The sequence below is a fragment of the Bison bison genome, unplaced genomic scaffold (assembly GCF_000754665.1).
Source record: "Bison bison bison isolate TAMUID 2011002044 unplaced genomic scaffold, Bison_UMD1.0 scf7180017864388, whole genome shotgun sequence".
In the NCBI taxonomy this organism is placed as follows: Eukaryota; Metazoa; Chordata; class Mammalia; order Artiodactyla; family Bovidae; genus Bison; species Bison bison.
The window spans coordinates 2,043,627-2,056,485 of record NW_011494960.1 but is presented as its reverse complement, the minus strand read 5'-3'; the positions used below and the strand labels follow the sequence as shown (position 1 = coordinate 2,056,485).

The 12,859-nt window shown below is 35.4% G+C and overlaps 1 protein-coding gene across 5 annotated transcripts in view; it reads left to right on the top strand.

The window, feature by feature from the left end:
- The window catches only part of GAS2 (growth arrest-specific 2), a 149,224-nt gene that overhangs the window by 36,507 nt on the left and 99,858 nt on the right, over window positions 1-12,859 (top strand). For all 5 annotated transcript variants that reach the window (XR_826908.1, XM_010858403.1, XM_010858404.1 and 2 more), the window contains one exon: window positions 7,937-8,078. Coding sequence is in view for 4 of the 5 variants with exons in the window: in XM_010858403.1 (XP_010856705.1) it covers window positions 7,937-8,078 (142 nt within the window). In the remaining variant the exon portion in view is untranslated. The remainder of the gene's footprint in view (window positions 1-7,936; window positions 8,079-12,859) is intronic.

Below are 12,859 nucleotides of genomic sequence, written 5' to 3'. Positions count from 1 at the left end.
TGGACTGTGAAGAAAGCTGAGTGCCGAAGAATTGATGCTTTTGAACTGTGGTGTTGGAGAAGACTCTTGAGAGTCCCTTGGACTGCAAGGAGATCCAACCAGTCCATTATAAAGGAGATCAGTCCTGGGTGTTTGTTGGAAGGAATGATGCCAAAGCTGAAACTCCAGTACCTTGGCCACCTCATGTGAGAAGTTGAGTCATTGGAAAAGACCCTCATGCTGGGAGGGATTGGGGGCAGGAGGAGAAGGGGATGACAGAGGATGAGATGGCTGGATGGTATCACCGACTCGATGGATGTGAGTCTGAGTGAAATCCGGGAGTTGGTGATGGACAGGGAGGCCTGGCGTGCTGCGATTCATGGGGTTGCAAAGAGTCGGACACGACTGAGTGACTGAACTGAACTGAACTGAACTGAGATTACAATATTAGCAATTTTTGTTAGACATAAAATACCCTTGTGATCCTGGGCTAATTTACTTTTCTGGTATCATTTTCTCCTTCACATGCATTCTATACTCATAACACCCATGTCTCTATCAGATTTTCACTTTATGGAATGCATTGCTCTTCATTTTTTAGGTTTGGTGAGAACTTAAATCCTTCAATTTTGTAAAATGTTGCTTCTTTGTGAGGCTTTTTTATAATGATGTCTGATCAACCTCTCCCCAAAGTTAAAGACACATCCTAACATTTTCCAAAGAACCAAATTTAAGCTTCTGTTCAAATACTTAAACTTCTGTTGTATTTCTTACCATATAATACCGTGGTTTTAAGTCCGTTCTCAAAGAAACTGAGAGTCTCCAGAAATGAACCTTGGCCTTGTCTGCCTCCAGTACCTAATGTTAGAACTGGAGTAGAGTTGTGACTTAATAATGATTGGTTGAATTGAATCAGATTAAATTTCTATTTAAAATTTTCAGAGAGCCTCACCAATTAACTGAATTTTCAAGTGTAGGACTAGATTTCAGGAATTTTTAAGCTAATCTCTGTCTAGTCATATGTAAGCCATTAGTTGGGAGAACAGAAGCTTTTTATAGTAACATGGCATTTAGATAATGATTCCCATGTGGATGTATATGTAAAATTAGGCACCATGCAAATAAAAATGGAAAGAATCCATTTCTTGTTGAATTTCTTATATTTTCTCCACTGTAAAGCATCTGGTGCTTCTTAAATAACTGTCAATTAATAATAAATTTTTCATAGAATTTAATTTTTGGAATAGTTTTAGGTTCATAGTAAAATTGAGCAAAAAGTATAGAAGAACGGTACATTTGTTATAATCAATGAATCCACATTGATGTGTCATTGTCAGTCACCCAAAGTCCATTGTGAACCCATTTAGGGTTCACTCTTGGTATTGTACATTCTATGGGGTCTGACAAATGTATAATGACATATACATGCCATTATAGTCTCATTCATAATAGTTTCACGGCCCTAAAAACCCAGTGTGATGAATCTCACGATGAATCACTTGATCCTACCTCCCTCCTCTTAAACCCCTAATTATTTCAGGTCTCTATAGTGAAAGTCTCTCAATCTTGCCTGACTCTTTGCAACCTCATGGACTGTACAACCCATGGAATTCTCTAGGCCAGAATACTGGAGTGGGTAACCTATCCCTTCTCCAGCGGATCTTCCTAACCCAGGAATCGAACCAGGGTCTCCTGTATTGCAGGAGGATTCTTTACAAACTGAGCTATCAGGGAAACCCGATGGTAACAAAGATAAAACTGTCTCTATAGTTTTACCTTTTTCAGAATGTCATATAGTTGGAATTATACAATATGAAATCTTTTTAGATTGGCTTCTTTTACTTAGTAATATACATTTAAGGTTCTACTGTGTCTTTTCATAGATCTTTTTTTTTTTTAAGCACTGACTATTATTCCATTTTCTACATATGTAGCAATTTATTTCTCCACCTACTGAGGATATCTTGATTGCTTCCAAGTTTTGGCAATTATGAATAAAGCTGCTGTAAATATATGTGTGCAGGTTATAGTGTGGACATAAGTTTTCAATTAATTAACATCTTAACATTTTATTGTCCATCTCATCTTTTAAACCTGAATTTTGAGCACTAGACCTTCATTTCCAGTATCATTTTATTTTATACCAGCAATAATTTCAGATAATTCAAGATACTTAACATCTTTTTCTAGCTTTTAATTTAAATAATTTCTTTATGATTTTACAGGGTGTATCAGGGGTACTTTACAGGGTGTACCAGCTGGCTCAGATGGTAACAAATCCACTTGCAATGCAGGAGATCTGGGCTCAGTCTCTAGTCTGGGAAGATCCCCTGGAGAAGGGAATGGCAACCCACTCCAGTATTCTTGCCTGGAGAATCCCGTTAGACAGAGGAGCCTGGTGGGCTACAGTCCATGGGGTCGCAAAGAGCTAGAAATGATTGAGTGACTAACAGTTTCACTTTCACCAGAATTTTACTGAGAAACCTTGTTTAATTATATTTTTTAATTTATGTAAATATTCTTATATTGTTACAGCATGAAATTTACACCGAATTTTGCTGTGGAACCTATTCTCTAGAGTGTAATGTATCTTGGAGAGAGAAAGGATAGGAAAGATTGATTTTGAATTCAATGCCATTAAGTTCAGTTGCTATTGTCCTAAATCATAGCTCACTCTGTCTGAGGCATGAAGTCTATTGAGGAGTCCCCAGACGAAGTTGACAGTACTAGAAACAATTTTTCCCATTTTTAATTTCAGTAATTTGGTCTTGAAGAATATATTTTCATCCTTTCTAAAGCCACTGGGTAGTTATGTTCATATACCTTGGTACTGTGAATGTTCAATGAAATAATTTTATTGAGAGTTTTTTTTTTTTTCAATAAAATATATGGTAAAACTAAAAGGAGCAAAGGGATACAGTGGAAACTTTGATTCCATCATGGAAAGAGTGACTTTATTGCCTGCATATTTGAAAGTACATTCTATATACCCTTTGGAAAAGGAAAGATATTAGTTCTTGGCAATTTCCATTTCTTTTTTTATATATCTCTTCTGTTTTATATCTGAAATGTCTACTTGATGTAATCAAGGGGAATATTTTGTCTCAAACTTTTGTGAAAAATGGATTATTTAAACTACTAGTAAAGTTAAAAAAATAAACTACTAGTATTAAATTTTCAGTTCACTGCCTATGTAGAACTACAGATACCATTCTCTCCATTTTTTCTAGGTTTAATAGGTGAAAGAAAATACATAATTCTTTATTTTAATGCTACCTGGCTAAAACCTTGGGAAATAAATCAAGTGCTGAAATATATTAAATTCCAGGCAATAGTGAGCTTTCATGGAACAGTTAGAAGTGTATGGGTATAAGAGGCTGAATGGTTTGATTTCAACTATGTATGAGCTCAGTTTTTCCATCTTGGAAAATGGAGATACTATTATATACCTAATTCATGGCATTACTTTTTGAGAATTAAAAAGGATTACATTATGAGAAATTACATGTAATTCTCGTTACATTATGAGAATTTCATGATCTGTATGAAAGTATAGGTTTTGTGTGCCTGGAGCATGGAGGCACTCACAATGCTAGTTTGTTCCTTCCCCACCTACCACGTGTTTCAGAAAACAACAGTCAGGACTGCTTATGTGTGAAGCACTGTATCTGGCTCTGTGGCAGTAAAATGATGAAAAATATCCTGGTTCTGTAGGTGTAAATTATAAGTATTCTAAATATAGTTATCACTATTGCCCTTCTGAAGCTGTAACACCCACAGGGTGGTAACTAGGGCAGCACATGTTGTACTATGTAGCACCTAAGTCCACTCTTTCCAAATGAGAAACATGGTTGTGTATCTCAGTAACTGTATCCACGGGAGCTACTGGATTTGAGGGGGCTTGAAATAAACGGGGACAATATTAGTTAGAGGGAAAGTAGTCAAGTGGTCAAATATTGGACTTTCTAAGCCTCCAAATAATGCCTTTATTTTCCATATTATGAATTCCCTAATATGATAGCCACAAGCCACATGTGGCTATTTAAGTGTAAATTGATTAAAAAGAAATAAAATTTAGAAATTCGTCACAATCACCAAAGCTCAAGTGCTCAATGGCCACATGCCACTAGTAATTACTAGTGATTATTACAATGGGTAGCACAGGTATAGAACATTTCTACCAATATTATCACAGAAAGTTCTACTGGAAAACTATTTAAAAGATGAAATTCAAGTTTAGGGGAATGATACAAATAAATCGTTTGCCAATCTTTTCCTGAGTTCTTATAAAAAAATCAAATGCTTTTAAGAAAATACAAGGGAAGGAAGTCATAGGCAATTCAATATATTTTTTCACGCATTGATGGCAATGATAATAACCTTTATTGAACACATATTCCTTCAATTCAGTTCAGTTCAGTTCAGTCACTCAGTTGTGTCCGACTCTCTGCGACCCCATGAATCGCAGCACGCCAGGCCTCCCTGTCCATCACCAACTCCCAGAGTTCACTCAAACTCATGTGCATCGAGTCAGTGATGCCATCCAGCCATCTCATCCTCTGTCGTTCCGTTCTCCTCCTGCCCCCAATGCCTCCCAGCATCAGGGTCTTTTCCAATGAGTCAACTCTTTGCATGAGGTGGCCAAAGTATTGGAGTTTCAGACTCAGCATCAGTCCTTCCAATGAACACCCAGGACTGGTCTCTTTTAGGATGGACTGGTTGGAACTCCTTGCAGTCCAAGGGACTCGCAAGAGTCTTCTCCAGCACCACACAGACCACAGCCTTGTCTAACTCATTCCTTCACTTGAATTATATTATTTAATTTGCACTCACACGCACATAGTCAATGAGATGCACTTTTTTCCCCTATACATGTTGAATAGAAGAGGAGACTGAGGAACAGAAACATTAAGTAATCTTTCAAAAACTATTGTAGCGAGAAAGTGACACAACTGGGTTTGAACTCAGGTAATTGGACTCCCAGTCCCTAGAAGGTGATTCACTTAAGAGGTAATGGATTGAATTAAAAGACTTTAGAAGTGAATTTAATCAGAAAATATTGATAAAACGTAAAAGTCACTCAAAATCTTACTACATATTTTGGAATTATGTAAGATGTAAATGATCCTCTATGCATCAATCACCTTCCTCAAAGGTAATTATTAATTTGATGGATATCCTACTTGAATATTCCATAAATTAATGTTATATAAATAAACACAGTGTTCATATTTATAATCCAACATATTTATATGCAATTTAACTGCATATATGGCCATCTACACTGTGTATGTGGAGAAGGCAATGGCACCCCACTCCAGTACTCTTGCCTGGAAAATCCCATGGATGGAGGAGCCTGGTAGGCTGCAGTCCATGGGGTCGCTAGGAGTCGGACACGACTGAGCGACTTCACTTTTACTTTTCACTTTCACGCATTGGAGAAGGAAATGGCAACCCACTCCAGTGTTCTTTTTTTTTTTAATTTTATTTTATTTTTAAACTTTACAAATTTTATTAGTTTTGCCAAATATCAAAATGAATCCGGCACAGGTATACACTCCAGTGTTCTTGCCTGGAGAATCCCAGGGACAGAGGAGCCTGGTGGGCTGCCGTCTATGGGGTCGCACAGAGTCGGACACGACTAAAGTGACTTAGCAGCAGCAGCAGCAACACTGTGTATGTGTGTGTATACACACACATCATAAAATGAAATTGTGGTGTACATATGTGTTTGTATATTATCTGCCTAAGAGTATGTACTGAGCGTCTTATGGTTCAACAGATATACATTTATCTTATTTTTTAAAAATTATTGCACAGAGGTCCATTCTATTGTATTATGTATTGTGTTATGTATTGTATTATGTACTATTCAACCATCACTTTCTTGACACATTCATGTCTATTTTTTCTATTCAGTCAGCATTGCAAACAAATATACTTGTTCATATATTTTAAACACTCTTATATTTGCAAGATATAGTACAAAATATAAAATACTATTATATTTGTAAGATATAGTCTTAGGAGTAAATTGCTAGATTTAAGGATGTATGTATTTTAGTTTTAATAAATATTGACTAATTGATGTTCATGAATATTTTATAAAGGTGATATTATACTATGCTATTTTTTATTGCTTTTACAATTCATGTAGGAAAACATTTCTTTGAAAGCCACTACTTAACCAAATTGGTTAAGGGGTATTATTATATGTGGGCTTCCCAGGTAGCTTAGTAGTAAAGAATCTGCTAGTCAATGTAGGAGATACAAGAGAGGCGGGTTCAATCCCTGGGTCGAGAAGTCATTTCCTGAAGTAGGCTCCAGTATTCTTGCCTGGAAAATCCCATGGACAGAGGAGCCTGGAGGGCTACAGTCCATGGGGTTGCAAAGAGTCAGACACAACTGAGCAATTGAGCATGCATGCACATTGTTATATGTATCTATATCAGTTCAGTTCAGTTCAGTTGCTCAGTTGTGTCCGACTCTTTGTGACCCCATGAATCGCAGCACGCCAGGTCTCCCTGTCCATCACCAACTCCCGGAGTTCACTCAGACTCACGTCCATCGAGTCAGTGATGCTATCCAGCCATATCATCCTCTGTCGTCCCCTTCTCCTCAATATATGTATATTCATGAAAATTTTTTTTATGTCTAAGCCTAAAACAAACTTAGCAACAAAGAGATGGATCTTGGATATTAGACAGACACACTCTTTGAGTGACTTAGTAACTGAATATATTAGTTATGTAACTATAATATCATTGGACAGGAAAAGCCTAGTAATATTTTGATATTTGCAGGCTTCACCAATACACAAAGACCACATTTCATTTTTTATAACCATCTTTGTAAATGACCTCAACAGTCAACAACATTTTGTTTATGTTTTCTTGTTCACAGAGAATAGAAGGAATAATCCTATATACGAATTTAAATCATAAAATGCTTCTCCCTTGATCTTTTTTGCTTTCAGAGGCAAAGCTCTGTCTAGCCCAAATCATCAAATACTTGGCTCAGGCTTTCACATCATGTAGAATCAAACCCTGACTTCATGGAATGCCATGAAAACTGGTTATATTCTATTATAGGAACAAAAAATACCTCACGCAATTCTTTATAACATTTGGTATGGTAAGGGAGCTTTCTAGGGCTAAAATTTTGGGGGTTAATAATAGAAAAATCTGTCCAGGTTCACACGCTCCCTTATCTTAAGCGTTTTCTTATCCTGGAAGAGAAATGATGCAGAATGTAAATATGTTTTCAAGTTCAGATAGCAGAAATCCAACCAGAATTATTTTTGTATTACATAATACAGCAATGATCTGTGATTTAAAAGGAAATAGTCTGGAAGAATGAAGGTAGAATGTTATTGTTGAAAGATAAAAATTTTTAATATTTCCTTTTCTTGGTATTGGTGATAGAGTCTTCTGGAGGTTAGATAATTCTGTTGCTCTCTTTTGACTTTATAATTCTTGTGTAATTCTTATTGTGTGTCTATGTATGCACACAAGAATGGAGGTGTGTATGTTACATTTTATCTATGTTTATATTCATATTTGTGTTTCATTCTTCTTTCACAAATGATAAATACAATTATACATACTTTATGAGAAGTACTGAGAATACACAGATGAAAGAGAAGTCCCTCCCCCACCCCCGCCCCCGCCATGAAAAACAGTAGAAGAGAAAGAGAGTGGCAGTCTGAGCCAGGGAAAGGATTTATGTATATTTACTTCTAGATATTAAAAAGGCAAGTTTATGTTTACAGGCATAGGTTTTCATACTCTCTTGATTACCAACTAAGTTTCATTTGTGTTTCATATCCTTTCCTACAGCTATTCACAAATCTATTTACTGCTGTGAGGTCATACCAAAGCATTTTATTGAAAACATAAATGTGTCACTGTGATGACTGCCAGATATTCCACCAGAGTGAGATTTCTTTGTTTTTCAGAATCTACCCTTGAAGAAGATTCCATGCAAAGCCAGTGCACCCTCAGGCTCCTTTTTTGCCAGAGACAATACAGCAAATTTCTTATCCTGGTGCCGAGATTTAGGAGTAGATGAAACATGTCTATTTGAATCGGAAGGTTTGGGTATGTATATTTCTTTTAGAATTTTAGTTGATATGATATTAAAATTATTGTTAGTATAACTCTCAAGATTAACTTATTTGTGTGATTCATTTCACAGTTTGTTAACTTAAAAAAATGTAGTTTGTTGTAAACTTGTAGAGTTTTTGTAAACTTGCATTTTTGAAGGTAGAAAAATTCAGCCTCTTATGCTTGGTCACCTTGTGCATAAAATAACAGGAACATAAGTAGCAGAATTCTTTCCTGGCTAAAAATAAGCATATACAATACAAAATGGGGGGATTCTTGGAAAATGTAGGGTTAAATTTTACCATCAGGCTCTTACCTGGACTAGAATAGCTACATGTGTTCCTGCCGTCGATCATGAGCACTTCTGTCTTTTCACCTCTAAAAAATTATGCAAACACTATCACTTATAAGCACTTTGTTGAAACATATTTTAGTTAAGCTTATTTATAGTTAGTGAAATTTGTTTTTTTGCTAGTTAAAAATTAGGCAAACAAGCAAGAGATTAGGGCAAATTGAAAATGATGGAATAAAAAGACAGGTGGGGTCTCAAAGAGTCAGGCTCAAAGAGTCTTAGCCCATACCTTAGTGCTTAGGCTTACCCAGATAATTTTGGGGTTTTTGTTTTGTTTTATGATTGAATTTTGGCAAATGCACTTCCAGACCACAGAGCCTGGTTTTTGTATTTCCCTGGGAGAAAACGTACATTGGACCATTTAGTGTTTTGACATTTCTTGGTACCCTTAAATGTTCAAATCTTTTATATAAGATCTACCCCAGTGGTACTCTATAATGGAAAATATTGGAATTAAAGACCAGTTTTAGTAAGGTGGAACTAAGTGAAGAAAGGAGACATTTAAGGGGTGGGGGAAATGCTTTGGTTCTTTTGCCTGAGGCTTTAAAAATCAATTTACATTGTAATTAACCTCCAATTAAAATAAATAAATTAAAACAAAACAAAACAAACAAAAAATCAATTTACAAAACCACATAATACCAAATGTTAACATCAAAGTAAGCTGAACATCCTTCAGAGAGAACAAGTATACAAATTACCTTCCTAGCATTGAGAATATTCTTTGCCTTGAAGCCTCACAAAACAGAATTCCTTCCCCTGCTGAGCCTAGGAAACGGATGGTATGGCAGCTAAAGTCTTACTCATTTTATGTACTTAAGGAAATTTGTATTTGTATGAAGAGGAGTTAATGTGGTACCGAAAAGACTGTCATCAAATTTCTGAGAAGTCTCTAAGCAGAGAAAAGAATAACATGACTAGGAGAACATTTTATACCTGAAAGAAAAAATAAACCGGAATAATTGTACAGTAGCGTACCCTATACAACAGTGTGCTAAGTGAATGCCCATTGTATGAATGGACTTCGAATGTTCTTACCATTTCTTCACATCAAAGTAAAAAAAGAAAAAAACTTGGTGGAAGATATATATGGATATAGTTCTTTTTCAGGGCTTTGGTAATTTTACAAATCGATTTTAACTTTCAGGTTTATAGGTTTATGTGAGTGGAGGATTATAGGAAGGGAGTGAGGCAAAGTTATTTTGGGGAAAAACCCATGAAAGAGCTATTAAATGTCCGTGGGTATACACACACATATACCCATAAATTTTAAAAAAATGAGTTAGTTTTGTGTATTTAAAATACACTTAGTATTTTTAAAAATGGAAAAGACTGATGCTAGGAGGGATTGGGGGCAGGAGGAAAAGGGGATGACAGAGGATGAGGTGGCTGGATGGCATCACTGACTCGATGAACGTGAGTCTGAGTGAACTCTGGGAGTTGGTGATGGACAGGGAGGCCTGGTGTGCTGCGATTCATGGGGTCGCAAAGAGTCGGACACGACTGAGCTTCTGAACTGAACTGAACTGAAGTGTAAAAGAAGTACATTTTCAGGGGTGGACAAATAACATCATGATTTAAAATCCTGGAGTCCTCCTACGTTGCCACATGGGGAAACTGACTTATTGTCTGTTCCTTTGTTCATTGCACAGGTTTCCATTCAAGAAAGAATTTTTCAGTGACTTCTGTAGGCCAAATGGACTACTAGAAACTATGAATATAAATATGGTCTTGTCTCAATTTTTTTACTATCCATAAGTTTTTTTTGTTACTTGAACTAGTAAATCTTTCAACTGGACTCCAAGAAGCTTGGATGACTTTTTAAAACCCCATTTGGGTAATAAATAGTACATTTTATCTTGAAACAATAAAGCATAATTGAGTTTATATGATAATTGTCCTCGTACATAAATACACACTGTGTAGCATATAAAATTATGTCAAGAAGAGTTTTTAAGTGGTCGAGTTCTTCACCCTATTTGACTTCATAAAAAAGAAAACCCATGGTAATTTACATGCAATAACTGTTAAGTATTTTGTTAAAATATCTTTGATTCTGCTATAGTATAGTATAGTAAAGTCTATAGTATAGCTTTGCTTATACCTTGCAATTAAAATGTATTTATATAGTCAAGAAAGTTTAATAAAACCAACTTTTCAAGGCGATAAAAATTTTTAAATAATTTTGAATCCTCTCAGTACCAAACTAGATAAGATAATTCAGCTTTCTAGTTTGTTCCTTAATGAAAAGGTAAATTTGAAATTTCTGCTGCTTAGAATAGGACATGAGGTGATGTATTATAGGTCTTGTGGAGATGGAAGAAAGGAGCCAATACGATAGTATTGACTTTAGGATTATTCAGAGAAAGGAAACAGCTGTGTCCATAGATGTTCATGATAATCACGAAGAAGGACAATGAGAAAATCCGTTTCCCCAAGTAGAACCCATTCTCCTTGGATTTTTCTTATTATTCCCTGTGGGTGAGGAAGTGATTGAGCCACGGCTGATGGCCTTGGATGCTGCAGCAGAACTGATTTTCTTGCAACAGTAACACTGTGTACTCTGCTTAATGTCTTTTCACACTTCACTTTTTGAAAGGGAATTTAGGACAAGGGTTTCTTCTTTTTTCCCTACCTTAAGATTTCATTTCAGTAGCACACAAGATGAAGAGCAGCCTTTGTGTCCTAGTGTTTTGACCAGCAAATAAAATGAAAAGATGCCCTGATTAAAGGGGAAAAATCTGTTTGAATGAATGATAAGGTAGATCACTGTACTGAGTGTGTACCAAGAGGCTTCTGTCTTTAGCTGTTCAAAGGTCTTTGCCTGCATAAAGCATTCTTATCTTTGTGGCAACTGATACGTTACCCTCTGTGGCAGTGCTTTTTTTTTGGTACGATTATTTGTGAGAGGATCTTAATTCATGATTCACTCTGTCTGTTCTCTTTCCACGACAGCTAATGACAAGAAATCTCAGTGGGTGGGGAGAGATGCCAGGGATGAACTGGGGAGTATAGACAGCATCTGATTCCATATGTTTCTCTCATGCTTGTTGTTTTGATTCTTGGCAGATAGCTCTCTACACCACATGATGCAATCACATACAGAGCATAACCTGCCGTTTATCTTCTACGACATTCTTGAGAGAGAGCTTTTCCTCTGTCAAATGTCAGTTCTTAGATTATGAGTTAACTAATATCCCAGAATAGTATTTCAGAAATGAGTCAATAGCAAAATGGATACATGTCATAAAAAACTTTTTCATAAAAGACTTATAAAAGCCCAAAAGAGAGATAAAAATGTTTGATACCTTAGTGATAAGTCAAATGCAAATAAAAACTATGATAAATTAGTGATGATTAAGAATTGTATATTTAATGTTGAGTATAGAGGAAAGTCAACACTAAATATTCAATTCTTAATCCTCGCTAATTTTTCACAGATTGAATTTGCATTTGACTTATTACTAAGGTATCAAACATTGAGGAAAGTGCGATCTTCTATATATTGCTGAAAAATAATTGGAAAATTTTTGCCTTTTTTTGTCTTCTTGGGCAATTTGACATTATGTATTAAAGACTTCAGAAGTGCTCATGTTCTTTCGTCAAGTTGTTCTACTTCTAAAAGTTTATTTGAGGGAAGTAGACATAGGTAATGTCTATTGAAACATTTTTTTATGAGTTAAAAAAAATGAATGAACTGAAGATATTTGGTGGTAGCTTAAACAGACTGTAGTCATTCATAGATACCAAGAAAAATAATATTCATAATATTTTGAGACTAATAATATGGGAAAATTATGATATAATATAAACATGAGGTCTCAGCATCTACATCTAGTAAATAACAATAAAATGCTATATTCAGAATTTGAAAGTAAGACAAATAGTAATTGGATTGTAAGTAATATTTTCTTCTTCAATTCTCTATTAACACACTTTAGGCAGTAAACAGGTATGGCATGTAGTCTGAAACACAAACAATTTTACTCATATTAAGACAATTGCAATCTTAATTGCAATAAAATTGCATAGAGAATTATTTATTGACATCAGTGAATTTTCTACATCAGTGTATTATAAGGGCTGTTGGACATTAGGACCAGACATATATGACTTATTCTCAATTAAAAAAAATTGTTATGGGTCCTAAAATTGATGCTCTTGTATGATTTTTTCTAAGATATTTTAAGTAGAAACTATTTCTTTAAATGGATGATATTCTTGCATGGAGGATTTGTTATTTGTAATTTACTTTAGCCCACTGATTAGAAATTGCTAAGTGACCTTAAATTTTCCCCCAGATCTGTTTATTTTTCTTTACTTATGTACATTCTGGTTGAGCTGGAAAGTTGAGAAAATAAAAGGATGGGGGAGGGGATATTTGAAAAATGCACAAATTCTGCTTGCTGAAATTGTGTCAATA